At 39.6% G+C, this 18,752-nt stretch overlaps 1 protein-coding gene across 1 annotated transcript in view; it reads left to right on the top strand.

Annotated features, from left to right (window-relative positions):
* Window positions 1-18,752, top strand: part of cfap299 (cilia and flagella associated protein 299) — an 89,815-nt gene that overhangs the window by 15,436 nt on the left and 55,627 nt on the right. Inside the window, exon 3 of the mRNA XM_074639437.1 lies at window positions 5,366-5,456. Within this exon, the coding sequence (XP_074495538.1) occupies window positions 5,366-5,456 (91 nt within the window). The remainder of the gene's footprint in view (window positions 1-5,365; window positions 5,457-18,752) is intronic.

The following is an 18,752-nucleotide window of genomic DNA, read 5'->3' as shown; positions in this document are numbered from 1 at the left end:
AACAAATAAGACGCCACCAACACAGCCCCTTGCTTTGTTTAACGCAGGCCTGTTTTCAGTCTGAATCTACACCTAGGCTGTATTCGAAACCGCATACGAGCACATGAGCTGGCTGGAGCTCTCTCTAGAGACCGGTCTCATAGACGAGGGGCTTTTATATCCTTGTTGATGGATAGTTTGTTTAAATATCACAACACAAATGTCCATTATAAATTAATAGGAACATGTGATTATCTGCCTTTTTGGAGTTGAAAAGCTCCACAATGGCCCGCGGGCGTAGCTCACTCGCCAGCCAGCCAGTGACGCTCACAGACCAGCTACAGAGCAGCAGGAAGTGGCGAGGGAAGAGGAGAGCGTTCGTCAGTAGTATGCAGTAGGCGGTTTCGAATACAGCCTTAGTCTTTTTGTGTCAGTCAAGCTACTTCTGCCTTTCAACTAATGTTTGCTGTTTACATAAAAATCTGTATCTTCTCAATAATTACAGACTAATACTGTTTTTCTCTTCGCATGACGGCAAGAATTTGCTTGTCAGGAAAATGGAAACATAAGTTGTCTGAAGCATTTGTGCAAACCAACTGTCTTTCTAGTGAAGATGATCTCAAAAGATCTTGAAATCCAGAGTTAGGAAAGAAGAAGCAGATCCACTGACACTCAAAGAGCTTCTAGATTTATGCTGTCTTGTGGTGTTACTTCCTTTTAACTGGCACAACAACATACCTACTTTGTTAAAGTAATTTCATATAGGACAGATGTTCTTAGAAAGATGTACTTTTTTCCAGCAAGCCAGATGTTGACTGCTCACGTCCCTTCCTCACTTCTTTTCTACTAATGCCAGAGCCCACCTGCCTTGACCACAATCCAAAAACAAGACACTTAAAACACATGGCTAGATCACAGTTAGCTTAATACCCAGTCATTAGCCGCTAATAACCATCATTTAATAGTGAAATTCTTGTTATCCCTCCTAAATGAGGCTTGATAAGAAATTTGTTAATTGACGGGAAACTCAAACTTGCAGCGGTCCATGTGTTTTGCTGAAGTATTATTCACTCTCCGTGACTGTGTGTGTTGCTTTAGCTACTGGATGGGGTAACCCCAGTCACTTGCCTCCTCAACACCTGTGTTTACTTTGGGGCCTCGGCCCCCATGACCCAGCAGCAATCCTTCACTCACTCACAAGATGGAGTGAGGTTCCAGCCTCCAAATATGTGCTGTCCGTGCACTTTTACCACCGTGTGATTCCTCTAAGACTTTCATTATGGGGCACGGGCCAAACGACTAGTATAAATTACAATCCTTTTCCAAATTCTAGTCAATTTAAACATTCAGATCCTGTTCTCTTTCACTGTAACGTTAAGCTAGGCTAAGAGCAGACGTTGGCTTTGGCGTTTGTCCGCGCTTGTTGTGGCCGTTGAGGCTTTTTAAAGTGCTTTGGTTACGGAAAGTGGATTCGAGGAGCCGTTAACGTAGAATATAACTGAACTTTCTTTGGACGGCGAAGCAGACACAACTGGATTTAGTAGTTTTGAATATTCAGCATGAAAGAAACAGATTTATGACTCAGGGATCGCTGATTCAAACTAACAGGTGTTTTTCAGGGAGGTTTGGGATTATTGCTTCCTCTCACAACTTCTGTGAAGGGGGAAGTGTTGAACCTCAACACTATTTAGGTACAGAGCAAATGTGTCCGTAGCAGCAATTATTGAAAACGGACTTTTGTTTTTTTACATTTAATTTCCTTATTCTAAATTATACGTTATATGTTTTTTATTTAGACAAAGTTCTTTTGAAGCTGTGCAGCTTTCTTTTACATGTTGGCTTCTTTTGGTAAAGGAACAGTGTGTAACATTAAGGGGGATCTACTGACAATAGAATATAATATTAATAAGTATGTTTTCTATAGTGTATAATCACCTGAAAATAAGATTTGTTGTGATGTCGTTACCTCAGAATGAGCCATTTATATCTACATACGGAGCGAGTCCTCTTCACGGAGCCGGCTGCCATGTGTTGTATGGGTGTAAGAAAATATCGATACACATTAGTATCGCGATATTATGTTTTGCGATACGGTATCGATTCTCTAAAACGCTGTATTGATCTTTAATTAACCTCTTAAAAATCTGAATCTCGGACCCAGATGCTAGTCTGTCTTTTGGAGGTTGTAGTGGGTTCAGTTTTAAAGCTAGAGTGAAGATACTGCTGTCATATAAAACTAGATAATCTAAGGAATCCATTGGACCATGTCATACTAGCTTGTCGTGAAGGAGGCTAAATAACGCTCCAAAGTTACGCTAAATTTTGGCGGGGAAAAACTGGCATTTCAAAGGGGTCCCTTGATCTCTGACCTCCAGATATGTGAATGTAAAGCACTGTAAAGCCGATGATGTTGGTCCCCATAGTAACCATTTCATATAGTGACTTTTTTTTACTCCGATACGTAAAAAATTACGTTCCCATACAACGAAACTGTATTGCGAAATATGTTTCGAGTGAAACATATGTTGTCTGCTTCTGACGTATCACAAATAAGTTTGTAATGATAGTTTCCGCCAAGGGAGGATCTCAGAGTGGTGGATGGGTCAATAAAACCGGACTTTCGATCAGGAGACTGGTGTCCGTGTCCTAAAAAAAAAAGTCAAAGTTTTTTTATTTTAATCGTGATATTTTTTCTTACTAACCGAGTCATTTTGTTGCATTTTTTGTTTCAGTTTTGTTGTAATTTTAAGCCAAACCATGATGTTTTTTTTACTAAACATAACCAAATAGTTTTGTTACCTAAACCTACCGAAGAAGTTTTGTTGCATTCTTTGAGTTGTTTCAATTTACAACGTGAACCACGTGTTAAAAACTGTTTAAAAGTGCGTCCGTAATACGGGAGAAAATAAGTTTTTCTGGAAACGTAATTGAGAATGCAGTTTAGTTGTATGGGAACGTCATTTAGTAGGAGACAGGCTTAAACAGCAAATACGCCAGTGCTTCATCAGATTAAAAAAAATTGCAGGGTTTGAACCTTTCAACAAAGTTGAATCTTGCTGATTTAAATGATGTGAAAATGGATTAATTTTTCACAAACGTCAGCTCTGAGTCTTGGTTGAAATACTTGGAAAAAGAGAAAAGAAGATTTGATGCATAAATCCACAGCACACATGTGGAAAATCCAAAATATTCAATGCAGATTACCATTTCAGATAGCTGAAATCAGTAGTACTGTGTTGTAACTCTGATTTAATGAATGGCCTCTACCTTTTTTTACTGCCTTTCTTCTTCTGCATTGTTAACCACAACTGAGAGCGTCCCAATGACCTGTTTACTGCCTCCAACATGTTAACTCGCTGTGGACCTGATGAATGTTTTGCACAGTCAATCCTGGACGCGAGCCAAGAGTTCTGTTGCTCGTACTGCAGTGTTAACTGTTCAAATATTAGTGCCAATGTTTTTTCAGGTGCGGATGCATTAGTGTGCGCCAAAACCATGTTTCCATGGAAACAGGCCAGCCTAAGTGTAGAAAGCTGCCACAGTATCATATATAGTCATTAAACTCTGATATGATTAATATTGCTCTGCGTGCTGAAATTAAGAAAGGCAGCTGTGACATTGTGACATTCTTCATCATCTTTAGAGATTTCTTTCAGAGTAAAAACGTTGACTTATCAACAACATTTATGATCATTTCTGTTAAGAAATGGTATTTGGGAGTGTCTTGGGAGCTTGGCAGCTTTGTGGAAGCTGTATTGACACACTAGATGTTGGCTTGAGTCTACCTCATGACTTTGATTGCATGTCATGCTCAATTTCTGTTGCCTCTTGCACAGTAATTAATAGCTTAAACTTATTTAAATGTTATTTATCATACATCATATGTCATACATACCATGTCATACTAGCTTATCATGAAGGATTCTAAATAACGCTCCAAACATACACTACATTTTGGCGAGGAAAAACTGTCATGTCCATTTTCAAAGGGGTCCCTTGACCCCTAACCTCCAGATATGTGAATGTAAATGGGTTCTATGGGTACCAACGAGTCTCCCCTTTACAGACATGCCCACTTTATGATAATCACATGCAGTTTGGAGCAAGTCATAGTCAAGTCAGCACACTGACACACTGACAGTTGTTGTTGCCTGTTGGGCTGCAGTTTGCCATGTTACGATTTGAGCATATTGTTTTATGCTAAATCCAGAACCTGTGAGGGTTTCTGGACAATATCTGTCATTGTTTTGTGTTGTTCATTATTTTCCAATAATGAATATATACATACATTTGCATAAAGCAGCATATTTGTCCACTCCCATGTTGATAAGAGTATTAAATACTTGACAAATCTCCCTTTAAGGTACATTTTGAACGGATAAAAAATGTGCGATTAATTTGCGATTAAATATTTTAATGAATTAACAGCCCTAATTTATGCTATAATTGCATTTATATTTAACATATTTAATAGCTCCCATTTCTCAGCATTTTGTATTTATTTATTTGCACTGTGGTCATATGTATGTTATATACTGTATTGTATGTCTTTAATGCACATATTTGTACATATTCCTTATATTCTCATTTCTCATTTTTTTTTACTATTTACTTGTATTTCTCTATATATATTGTGTTGTGTTGTATATTGTAGCATTATGTACATCATTTACATGTTATTTACTCCTTTATTTCCACTTTCTTACATTTCTTTACGTTTATATAAGAGCAACTGTAATGTCCTCATTTCCCCCCGGGGATTAATAAAGTATTTGTGCTTAGATCTGTCATGATATCAGATTTTCACTACATGATTATCGTTGCCAAAAGAATTCACTTTAACAATGTTATCGCAATATCTATAGAAAATTTGAAAAAAGTAATAATGCTATCAGTGAAATTCATCTTTAACTTAGTTTATTGTGCGTTTTGTCTCTTTTTTTGGCAAATGAATTACACTCAAAATACGAGTGTAGGAAGGTAGAAAGAGTCTGTAACCATAACTATATACATAAAATGGTTTAAGAGCTGCTGGATTATTTACACAATATTATCATATATGTATTATTAACATGATATCAACATTTCATTTTTAGAAATCCCAGTTATCGCCAATACCGGTATATCATGACACCCCTCATTGTGCTTACAAATAGTCAGGAAAGTCAACGAGACATGGAAAGGAAATGTCTTTAACAAAGTTACTCAATCCATTTCAGTATTGTTTAGTTATTGTTAATGTTGCAGCAGAGATAGGCCAGAGTACTCTGAAGCTGTGTGTGTTAAAGGGTGAAAAGCTTCCATAAAGAACCTTTAAGGCTTCTTGTGACATTTTTTTTCAGGTTAAGAGAAACATTTCAAACCGTTTGTGTGTTGTCTTTTCCAGGACACTGGCAAGTGGAGGAAAAGAACTCAAAGATAACTTCCTGAAAGCCCTGGCAGAGCGAGAGGAGGCCAACCGCAGTGGGAAAATGACTGTGAGTACATTATTACAGCACTCCAATTGCTACGTAATGGGATTCCCCTCAAATATTTCTGCAATTCCATTAGGATGGGAACAAAATCCATACTGTGTCAAGTTGAGTGGAAATGCCCCCCCTCCCTCCTCCTGTCCCCCCACCGTCCCTCCCCAAATACCATGAGAGCCAGCTGCCCGCCCCTCTCCCATCCATAAAACCCCTTTTACCAAACTCCTCTACCTCTTCCTAGGTGTGCCTTTCACATTGTTTCTAAAGGGGCCTCACCTGAGGAGCCGGGGTACAAACCTGAAGGGGTATTCCCAGTCTGAGGAGCCGTCATGACTCAGTGTTCCACTGTTGGTTTAACCTTGCACAGCTACATTTTGTATTTGATTTAATTGTGAGTGCTTGTTATTCTTCACAGCCTCAATAACATGAGTCTCAGATAACGGTTAAGAGCTTGATTAACTTTATGAAACCATATTCTCTTTTTGTTCTAGAACATTCAATGTCTGTGAAGGTCTGTATGCACGACCCGTACACACCAACAGACATATATAAACACATCTGCCTTTGCACTTTGGACTGACTATACCCGAGCCTTTATACTTTTAATTCATCTCATCACCTGCAAGAGGTGTAAGGGTCAGGTGTATTGTCAGTCGAATAACAGGCGAAAGTGGGGGTCTTGGTAAACTCATACTTGGCTACAAAAAAAACTGGCTTTTGTGATGTGAACAAACCATTCTCACTCCCAACTCATCAAATACCGACGCTTGGTCAGTGACCCTCGACCCTTTAGCGTCTGTATGAGACGCACCAAGCTTACAACTAACTCCAATTTATGAACGTAGTATAATGTGTGCGATAGTCCGCTTATGGTGGGTAGGAGGTGTGGTGGATGAGTCAAACACCAGAAGACCTCTGCTCGTGTCCCGTGTGACATAAAAGTCAACGTTGACTTATTTTGTCAAGTCAGTCGTTAAGGCCCTGACACACCAAGCTAACGGTCGACCGTCAAATAGTTTGGGGCCGTCGGTGAGCATCTGTCGGCCTAGTTTTTGCAGTGTACCCTGCACTGTTAACTCTAGTCTGGCCGTGTTGGAGGCAGAGAAATCACTCTGATTGGCTGTTGAGCTTAAACGAATCAGTGCATGAAAAGAGAAACAGAAGTGAGGAAAGCAAGCCCAACGTACGTGCTAACTGGCCGTTGGCTGTAGTCTTTGCAATGTGTTCAAATGTAACTTGTCGGCCAAGACAAAGGCGACGTGAGGCGACGCAATAGGTGGCCTTCAGCGCCGCTAGTTCTCTGATGTCGGCTTGGTGTGTCTTGGCCTTCACGTGAGTCGCTAGTCAAGTTAACGTCAACCACGTTCACTTCCTAACCCTAACTAAATAGTTTTGTTGCCAAAACCTAACTTCCTGTGAACACGGGAGTTTATTTCGAAAAGACACTATGCATGTAAAGAGCGTATATTAACACGCTGTCCTTGATACGTCCAAAACTGCCGCTAGAGGGGTATCCAAAGCGTCATAGTTTGAAGCTTAGGGCCACTGACCAAGCCTCTGTATTTGAGGAGTTGGGAGTGAGAATGTGTTGGATGTGAAGCATCACCTTTCAGATGAGGACAGAGCTGTAGTAGCTGCAGTACTAACTAGATATAGTTGTGCCAAGTGTGAGGTGTGCCAAGTAGATGCCGGGCTAAGTGCTGAGAGATGAGGATTCCCTTTCCTATCTCTCTGGCAGAGATCACAGATGCAGTGCGGAAAATGTGTGAAATGGCTGTGTGAAATGTGTGAAATGGCAGTGTGAAAATATGATGCCGTGGGCCATTACCGGCTGGCCGGTCCTTGTTTATTTGCAGCTGAGTCCATATTCTCCACAATTGGCCAGTTGCAGCTGAGCTCCGCGGAGGCCTCGTCGCAGATTCTGTTTGTGATTTCCACCGACAGACTCTCCAGGTGCAGCTGATGAGCAGAGAGAGTCTGGTTGGCTCCATCAGACCGTGACCTCCAGCACACTCTGGGGCAGCGGTTGGAATGAAAGTCCACACCGCCAAGTCTGAGGTACTCGGCCAGAAAATGGTCCGAAAAAGGCCTCTTTTTGGGTTTGGAGTGAGTTGCGGCGTCAAGTGAAGGAGTACAATTATCTTTAGGTCTCGTTTCAAGAGACGGAGTGCGAGATCAAATAGTATTGTATGCCATGGTAAAGGTGGAGCTTTGCCTTCGACACATCTGTGAAGTCAAGCTTAGCTGTTAAGTGAGCCCTGAAGTGAGGTGTTCTTGATTCATGGACAAAGCCTGCATGCTTAATTAAACCTAGATGCACCAGGGAGAGATTTTAACCGACTGTTTTTACTACAAACATTACGTTCAACACCGTTCTCTGTCTCTACTAACACTATACGATGAATGCAATGTGTACCATTCGGGGGATTGCGTTCGGCATTGTTCTGCAGGGAGTGTTAGTGTTGATAGATGTTTCAAATGATTCACTTCCAAGATGCTGGAGTACAAAAAAAAAAGGAGTTTTGTTTGACCTCCATTTACCTGCCCCTGTGGGCTTTGCAATTATGAGATCACATGAAGTGCACGGAGGGGAGTAGAGGTAGTAACACCAGAAGTTTTCCCGCTGGATGTTCACTGTGTAAACACTACCATGCACAAGCCCTTCATAACTTAAACCATTGGAGAGATACAGCTTTTTTTCCTTTCCTCTAGTGAAACATTAAGTGATTTAAAGTATCTCTTCCTGAATAAAAAAACAAACAAAATATCATGTTTGTTTTGCTGACGTGATATTTTCCCACCTCTTCCTACTTTTTTTCATCTCTTAAGAGCTTCCTCTGCTGAAGGATTGGATCAGGACGATGTTTATTTTCCTTTGAGACCCCGCTCTGTTTAAAATTGAACCCACATTTGTGCGCTTAATACCTCCTCTCTCTTTGAAACTGTTTAAGTAACAGGTAATCTTTATACAGTTTGACGAGGCTTGACCTCAGCGGTGTATTTACATTACGCAGATGTGTTCCAGACAACATGTGTGGACATACAGTAAAACATGTGTCTCATACATACTTTACATTCATGTATGTATATTTTTCAAAATTAATATCTTAATTTGCTGGTATCCATGTGGTATTTATACACATGTTACACATGCTGTATTTTTAATATTAACATCTGCTGAAAATTAACAATTATGCGGTATGAAGGAGTTGGACACGGTTTGGATTTCTTCCCTCTGCTCTCTTTATGAAAGTGTCAAATTACCCACGTTAATCTTCGATAAGGTTGAATAATAAGACCACCCAGCGTCGTGAAGTATCTTTCACACTGTTCAACGTGAGCTTTTCTAAAGGCTCTATTGAAACACATGACTCGAGCTGCTATCTGCCAGCCTCCTCAGACCTGAGGATCAAGTCCCACTAACGCATTCCAGGTCCTCACGTCCACTCGCTTTTACTGCACACTAATGCAAAGCAGTCCGTCTCCTACAGTACACGTGTTCTTCACCTTTTTTTCCATTAATTTTTATGTTTGCACATTAATATTTGAAGTAGTATTTAAGTCATTCTGTCGTGCATGTTTTAGAAGACCCACCAACTTTGTCATAAAAGTATAAGTGGGTTTTTAACTCATTTAAAATACACAAACACAAATTGACTAATTTATTTTATTTGACTTTAAACGTTTACTGTCTTTGTTGTAAACTAGGGCTGTCAATCGATTCAAATATTTAATCACAATTAATTGCATGATAGTCCATAGTTAATCGCAAATTAATCACACATTTTTTATCTGTTCAAAATGCACCTTAAAGGGAGATTTGTCAAGTATTTAACACTCTTATCAACATGGGAGTGGGCAAATATGCTGCTTTATGCAAATGTATGTATGTATTCATTTTTGGAAATCAATTAACAACACAAAACAATGACACATATTGTCCAGAAACCCTCACAGGTACTGCATTTAGCATAAAACAATATGCTCCAATCATAACATGACAAACTGCAGCCCAACAGGCAACAACAGCTGTCAGTGTGTCAGTGTGCTGACTTGACTATGACTTGACCCAAACTGCATGTGATTATCATAAAGTGGGCATGTCTGTAAAGGGGAGACTCGTGGGTACGCATAGAACCCATTTACATTCACATATCTGGAGGTTAGGGGTCAAGGGACCAAAATTACCGAACTTTGGAGCATTATTTAACCTCCTTCGCTACAAGCGAGCATGACATGGTAAGTACCAATGGATTCATTAGGTTTTTAGTTTCATATGATGTCAGTATCTTCACTCTACACTTTAAAACTGAGCCCGCTACAACCTAAAAAAATTGCACCTTAAAATGAATTTGCGTTATTATCACGTTAACTTTGACAGCCTTATTGTAAACTCTACCAGTGTTTGCTGACACTGTCTCAAGTATCGGCCACTTCATTTATCATAAAGAGTTTCATCATTGTTGTGAAGGGCTGTTAGGACACTGAAAATCATCCATTTTAGACGCATAATGGACGAGGAAAAGGAAATAGTTAAAGCTGAGTTATTGTCTCTCCTTTAAATGGATGACATATTCATTGTCATGGTTCGTCTCATTCATCAGAGGGGTCACTCCTTTGTCCTCCTTTCATGTCACGCTCAGCCTTTCAAGTCAGGTTGAAATTACACCTGTCACTTAATACACTTGTCAGGTTTTTCTGTCTCGTCTGTCCAGACCCCAAATGGCTTCACAAAAGATTGATAGCAGACATGACTGTTGATGAGCAGAGCTCATCTTCCCTTTGTGTGCGGTCTCTTCCAACCCCCCTGTTTCCCTCTCTTTAGGATTAATGCAAAGGAATAATAGGAAATGAAGCCTAATTTGCATTCAAAGCATTGACTTTGACACATTTTTTCCCTATAGTTTTTGGTCTGTAGAAGGAGCCCTCTGCTATCTTTGTGATCAGCTGAACTTGTAAAGCTTTCAGAGCCTTGCCTTCATTGTGCCTTTACTTCCCCGGCCCTGTTGCGAAAGCTGCCTCACTGCCAAAAGTCACACACAAACAAAAGCTGCACCTGGGCAGCTCTGGCTTTATTTGCTCTGGGTAAGAAGTTAAGTTTTTTATCAAATCCAGGTCACACCTGCGTAGGATGCCTGAGGGTGTCCATTGTTGGAAAGTTCACATCTGAAACTGAAGGTGTGCTGCCACCACCCACTCGGCTCGCTGTTTGTTTTCAGCTGTTTGTTGAGAGGAATCAATGTGACATTGCAACACATCAAACTAATGTTAAAATAATGAATGGGCACATTTAAAAGCAGTTATGCATGAAGCACTAATGTGCTGACACTTGTTGGGTTCTTGAGCCAAAACTTTGTGCCAATGGCAGAGAATAAAAGGGATTGAAATAAATTATATAAATAAAAGCATGTGCCAAATTTTGTTTTTTTCCAAGTAAGTGCAGCAGTTCATGAGAAAATACAGGAAATGTTCAGAAATGCCCTGTCTTGTAATGTAAAGGTATCATTTTAGAAATTATTGCATCCACACTTGTAATCAAATCTGCACCAATTACTTGTTCAATAGTCCATCGCCTAACCCTCCACCAAATTTTATTTAAATCCTTGAGCCTGTTTTTGAGATATCCGGCTAACTAAAAACAGTTTAATGCAATATAAAGAATAAACAATGACCCATCTAACTCCCCTCGCGCCAGAAGCGGTCTTTCTCATTTGTTATTCTACGTCGCTAACTCTGAGCGTAGCATATTCATACGGATGCATTTACATTGCAGTCAGTACAGACTACATGGCACACAAATGAGAGGCCAAAAGCAAGAAGGGGCGTTCTTATTGTCTTGTAGTCATTCATACGAACGGCTGCACTGTTTGTGTCAAGCGGCACTCTACCAGTGACTGTATAGTTGTGACATCACAACCTTCCTGACGGCTCGTTTAAAAGCCACTGTCTCTGAATACGGGCTGTGTGCATTTCTACGTACATTTAACGTTTTGATACTTTCACAGTATTTATAAAGCACATATAGCTGCTTTATAATAAAAAAAAAACATGGAAATATCACTTTCTACAATATGGGACCTTTTAATATGAGATAAATCCAGTTAATACATCACGACTGGACTCGGCCTGGTTGAGTAGGTGCTGCTGCTATGAGATCATTACTTTAATTTAGGTTCTATTCAACCTGTTTGCTGAACTGTTTCATTGCATGTAGCGCTGCAATGCAATGGACCATTAAGGTGGAACGTGGATAACATTTGCCCTCAATTTTACTCCCAATTCTAATTTAAAGTTGTATCTGGTAGTTTCCAAATGTTTTCAAGTGAAGAAGGTTGATAAAATGTCATATTGACCTGATGACCGAAACTACCAAAATATGACCCAGGTTGAAAAGTTTTTTTTTAATTATTTGAACATGTATCCTGTCAACTAAACCAATTATATTAGATTAATAGTATGAGCTGCTCTAATTAACAGTGAATAACATGTGGTTACTCATGGTGCATTATAAAGAAACTGAATGACGGACATGATGATTGATGATGATAATTGATGATAATGCATTTCACCTTCGTCAAATGTTGTTGACTAAAGAACATAATGTACCCTGAGAGTAAATATTCACTGCCCTTAAGAAGCAGATAAATATGTTTCTTATTGTACCGGTAAAGCCATCAGTCACTCAGTAACAAGAGGAGACTTCATTAAAACAATGCAGCTGGCACAGAGCCTTACCATGAAGTGTGAATGACTGTTTGCTCTCAGCTCATTCCCAAGCAGCAGGGCGATCACAGAAGTCGGTTTGTTTTGTCATCAGTAAAGAACAAACCGATGGGAGTCACATTCGACCTGTCAAACTGCGTGAACGAGAAAAACTTGATTATAAATCACCTTTCCAAAGATTTTATCCTGTGAAAGATTTGGTTCTCAGTTCACGAGTTCTGAAAACTTGGTTGAAATAAGCGTTAAACAATTGTCTCAGGGTGGACTCATTCATGTGTCATACATAATGTGAGAAACTTTACAATACCATGAAACAATGGAAATGTATGTTACCAATCATCAAAACAAAAACAAACAACAAAATAAAATGTATAGGCTTTGTCTGCAGGAGGGAAGGGCCTGTAAGTTAGTGAATAGTCATTAAACCAATCACAGTCATCTTGGGCGGGGCTAAGCACTGGATGCAGCGACGGTGTCGTTACAAAATAGATAGCAGAGAATAGCGGAAGGGGAGAAGAATGCCGCGTAAAATTCACGCGTCTTGGCAGACCAAGTCCGTATTTTTCCTCCGAAATTGTCGCATGTTTAGGAATAAATACAACCTCACGTTGCATCAATCACGTTTACACACCGACTCCGGAGATTTTATCTGATATCGATTTTCTGTGTTTTTTTTGGTTGCAAAACAAAGGACATACTAAAGATTAGACAGTACTGATTGTGCTCTAGGCAGCTAAACGATAGCTTCTTGTTAACATCATTCATTTATTAGCCCCGTTAGCGCTATCCATTGCACTCTCGTAATTAATTCAGAAGCAAATATTAAACATGTTCAATATTTATTATCCAATATCCTGTTGGGAGGAGGGAATCTGGAGGACAGCTGAGGACACAGTTTGTGTTCAGTTTTTAATCATTGCATTACACATGTGTCTGGTATTTCAAATATATTCTGCAATCACATGCAGGGACAGGCTTTATAGGTGTGATTAGTCACAGCCCATAAATTACCTGGCCAATAAATACTATTTGATAACTTGCATAGTTCACTAAGGGGACATTGTCCAATGTCTTAACTTGTATATTATTCTGGAACTGTTGACAGCAATATTTTTTCATTTTCAGAGATTTCTAACTCACTTAAGTCAATACTCAACATTTTGTTCAATATGAATAAAGATTTTTTAAATTAACCCATTTGTGCCCAAATACTATATTTATTATGATATGGAAAAATGACACAACATTTGTTTTGATAGGTCAAAAGTCTTGAAATTTGGCACGGCCATAGTTTTGGCAGGTATCTAACAGTACAACTTTGACATTTTTAGATCACATGAAACATCACACTTTTATTAATAGTTAAAGTCAGGATTTTTGAAAAATTAGGAAAAACACTAACATTGTGTTTATTAAGTGTATTCCTTATGATTGTTTTTTTTATATATACTGTTTGTATGTGCATATTTGTGATATTCAACTTGTGATGAGTTCATAGATACCAAATACTTGATTTTGCTCCTTGTAGTTTCTGAGATACAGACATTATCTTATCATACTAGTATTTAGGCAGATGGGACGTTTTTTACTAAAATATAAGGGAGTATATTACAAAAACAGTTCCATTTGCCCAAAGACTAGATATAGTATGATAAGGAATACTCTCTTTTCAGCCAAATGGTTTCACCAAATTTGAAAATTTCTTCTCATTTGTGCTTAAATAAGCAGAGAACACTTCCACCAAAGGAAATTAAAAATTTTATTTGTGGGCATAAATGGGTTAAGACACTAAGGAAAGCTCTGTAGAAGATTTGAACATTTTCCTCCTATTTAGTTAAACTAATTTGGCTGTTTTTGAAATGATTTTCAGTCTCCCACCCTTTCAGTTGTGGAATTTAGCTGGTTGGCCTGCGCTGCGTGTCTCATGCCCAGAGGGGACATCCTGCATAAAGGAAGTGTTTGTCTTTGGTCTGTGGACCCAGCGAGTTCTGTATTGATAAGCTCCTGTCGCTATAGATAATAAGGTGGTCAGTCATGCAGCCCAGAGATCAAGTATAGCATTGAAATTAAAGAGGAATTCCCAGCCCTATTGCATTACAGGCCGTGTGTGTGTCCCCCCGCTGCCCGGTCCCTTTGTCCTTGTCATGGGCAGTAAAAACAACAATGGCAAGTTTGATTTCAAAGCAGCAGGACCAAGGTGGACAGCCTTTTAGAAAGGAAAGAGTCCTGCAGGGCTATCATATGACCTTGACTTGAATGGTGTCACAGAGTTGTGGAGAGGTGGGGATAAGGCCCCAACAGTTTGCAACCATCTATCAAGTGGACAAAAAGGACTTTTTGTCTGGAGAAGCGACCATTGTGATATTGGAGATCACCTGATCAGCATCTATTTTAGTTCTAAGACTTGATTTCACTTGATACAGACACAGAAAAACTAGGGGTGGGAAAAACAATCGATTCTCCTAAGTATCCCGATTCTTTTTTTTTTACGATTTAAATTTTTTTTAATGCCAGAATCGATATATTTGCTTCATTTGAGTCTATGCGGAGGTAGAAGGAAGTTATGGCTTTTATTGTTGTAGTCTGAGTAACGTGACATCATATCCGTTCCAAAACAAACCAGTCGGCCACCGCGAGCTGAAATGAAAAAGTAGAAAACGGCGGAGGGTCCTCGTGGATACGACCTGCACCCTCACATGTTAAATTCAGCGTGGTAAACACTACACCTCCAGTAAAGTATGGAAACACTCAGAGCTAGACATCACGGCTAAAGCTGCATGCTAACTCCGTCATCGACAGGAAACGTTATCGTGTCGTGGTAACGTGCGGTCGAGCCGGGCGTCGTTCTCATCTCCATGGTCAAATGGGCCGACGCTACAACTGTAGAGCACCCAGATACTGACATTTATGTTAAATGCATTAAAACGGCCCCGATGGAGCTGACCATGGATGGATAAAGAGAACGGAGCTGACGCGAGAGCTAGAGACCTCCTTGGAGAAGTTAGAGGAAGTATTGACGTGTGACTACGTCTGGTTTTCAAAATAAGGTGTTAACAAAGGGAGCTGTCTATACAAAATACATATATGGAAATAAGATTGATTGGATTATATTCACCAAATGTATAAAACATTACATGTCCCTTATTAATTAAAAAGAAAATACCACTAATTTGTGAGGGAAATGTCTTTATTCTTTGATTTTTTAGTTGCTGTACTGTATTAATTTAGATATTTTCCAAAGTGAATGTCCCTAGAAGTGAATGATTCAACTTTTTCCCATGGTGTAGCGTTAAAAAAGTTAACAAAAATTACAATAAATCACAATATCGAATCACAAAACTTATAGAATCGCAATACACATCGAATCGGCACCCAAGTATCGTGATAGTATCGAATCTGGAGATCTGTGAATTGTCCCAGCCCTAAGAAAAACCTACATAATATAACCTAAATAACGTTGTTGTTCTAACAGTTATTTTGGCTCTTGATTCATGTGACCACTTTTCCTCTGAGCTAGTTTGAACTGTAATACTTTGGCTGCACTTTCTCACAGTTGCAGGTCTTGAGGAAAAAAAACAACCATAACATTTAACAGTGAAGTATTACTTTTGGCTGATTACAAGACGTGGATTTCATGGCTAGTGTCTTAGTCTATAAAAAGAAAATGGATAGCCACAGCATTATGTGTTATGTTAGTCCACACTGCCAACATGGCAGCTGTGCCCCGTCTCTCAATGCGTCGTATCTGCCACTGAGGGATTTGGAAAGGAATGAGGAAAAGAAAGATTAAACCGCCCCTCGTGTTATGTTATACAATTGCCGTCTAGAGCTCTTAATAAATGGCAATTGAGAGATAATAATAGACTGAGATTAATCTGATTTCATAGTGTACATATTTGAATTATTTCGACAGGGTTTCCTCTGCAGCTGCTATCAACAGCACAGCTTTCACATGCAATATTTTCGTGAATGAAAGCATAATTAGTTGGGTGAGATACAAAAGCCAAATCCAGTGAGAACATGCCGTGGGCCATTTGGAAGCCGTTTCAGGGCGGATGAAAGGTTTGTTTACCCATGAAATCAAACATCACATATCCCAGAATGCAAGTGGCACTGCTCCACTCACTGTTTTTGCCACTGAAAGCCTGGATGAGCCCCACCGTAATGATTTCTTCGGCGCCCCTCCCTCCTGTGAACAGCTGCTATTGTCCAGAGACATCGCCCCAAAAATGTGGCCCCTGGACCATTTTCAGAGCAAATGAAAACGGATACACTTAATCTAATCTCTCAGGATTTTTTTTTTTAACTCAATGCGTTTAGTGGATTTTTCAAATATGTTGGGAACACATGTGGACCATCACCATCAAAACATCCATCAGCCTGATTCGCCACTGGGAAGATGGGGAATCATATTAAGCTGTCAACTTGGTATCAAAGGAAGTTTTGCATTAAGTAGAGGCCATCTGGGAGTCTGGATAAACTACAGTTGCTCTTTGTCACCAGTCCTTAAGAGCTCTCACTTTGGACACAGTTGAAGATTTATTGTGAAGCAGATTATTGAAGGGATTACTTTATTTTCTTTTGGTATTAAGGCAGTCTCTTGTGCTATATCTTGTATTAATACCTCCTAAATCACAGGCAACAAAGACGGCAGATACACAGAAGCTCACATCCTTGCAGCCCTTTTGCACTGTAGGAATTTAACAGCCTGTAACCTTGGGTTTACCAAGGACCTTGAGAACCGGAACAATGTAACTAGCGTAAATAAATAACAACAGCCTTTAGCGGACTATGTGAAACGTTACGGAAACAACGTTACAGGAAAACGTTACGGACACGTTACGGAAAACAACGTTACGGAAAACAACGTTACGGAAAACAACGTTACGGAAAACAACGTTACGGGAACTTTACTTACGACAACTTTACTTACGACAACGTTACGCAAAACAACGTTACACACAACAACTTTACTTACAACAACTTTACTTACAACAACTTTACTTACAACAACGTTACGCACAGCAACGTTATGCACAGCAACTTTACGTACGGTACGCACAATAACTTTACGTACAACTTTACGCACAACAACTTTACTTACAACATTTTACTTACAACAACGTTACTTACAACAGCGTTACGCACAACAGCGCTATGCACAACAGCGTTACGCACAACAGCGTTACGCACAACAGCGTTACGCACAACGACGTTACGCACAACGACGTTACGCACAACGACGTTACGCACAACGACGTTACGCACAACAACGTTACGCACAACACTGTACGCACAACAATGTTACGAACAACAACGTTACGAACAACAACGTTACGAACAACAACGTTACGCACAACAATGTTACGCAAAACAACGTTTCATAAAAAGCATAAAGTCAACGTTTGTTTTTGTTTTCACGCGTGGCCATTTCAGTTAGTAGTAGGACTGATAATACAGGTTTAGTCGATTTAAACACTTGAGTGTAGCAGTTCAGGCCGGCCTTATTGTGGCCTGAATATTTCCGTATCAAGGTCACAGGCTTCTCCCAGTCGGAGCAGTCTTGTACTGGGTGAGGTTGAGATCATCCATTGCTGTAATCAATCATTATTTACAGCCATATTATCTTTTGCATTCCTTTCATTTGCACTTTTCATGGACACGTGAACCTTAGCATGTTTTCACTCCCAACTCCCATCCATGTATTAGGAAGAAACAGGGTGCATGTGCTTGTTATATGTTAGGGAGGATTGAACATCAGTGTTAAATACTACCTAAAGGTTTCTGGCTTGTCCCTGGAGGAATGTGCACCTGCCATGTGGAGGGGTTGTTGTTTTTTTTAGACTCCTTAGGCTCAAAATCAACACTTTGTGTAGCAGGTCCTATAATAAACCTGCTACACTCTGAAATATGGTCACTAAAATGCCTTTAAATCAACAGTAATAGATGTCAGTGCACAAAAAACACTTAAAACATATGCCCTCAGTCTATTAATTTATTCTTCAAATTTGTTATCTAAAATAACACAAGATATAGTTGCATTGATGCAGCCATTCATTGATGGCTTTGTTTATTCTCCTGCGTCCCGTCTTTCTTACATCATCCCTTTGGATGTGATTAGACCGTTCCAGTTTGTGTCTGGACCCATCTTCTTCCTGGCGTCCTGTCGGGGAGGGAAGCCAAGGATTACTCACAGTCTGAACTCAGCTTGTGAGACTCATCATGGTCTGCGAGACTGCAGGTGCAGTCTGTGTGAGATTTATCTTTTAAGCAACTTGTAACTACCGTATCCATTTTAAAGAAGAGACTACATAACAGATCTAAAGGAGGAAATCATCAACTGATCAATACTACCTAATTGGGTAAATTTATATCTAAATTATTCAAATAGTGCAGGAAAGGTCTGTGTATTGGCAATGAGGAGTAAGTTGTGATCCAATTGAAATAGAAGTGAACTCAAACCAACCCTGTCTCCCACAAACTTACATTCCCGTACAACTAAACTGCAATACCAAAATACATTTTGTGGGAAACGTATTTTCTCACGGTTTACAGTCACAGTTTTAAACATGTGATTAACGT

The sequence above is a fragment of the Sebastes fasciatus genome, chromosome 6, assembly GCF_043250625.1.
Source record: "Sebastes fasciatus isolate fSebFas1 chromosome 6, fSebFas1.pri, whole genome shotgun sequence".
NCBI classification, from domain to species: Eukaryota; Metazoa; Chordata; class Actinopteri; order Perciformes; family Sebastidae; genus Sebastes; species Sebastes fasciatus.
The sequence above is the reverse complement of the archived record's forward strand: the minus strand, read 5'-3'. Positions and strand labels throughout refer to the sequence as shown.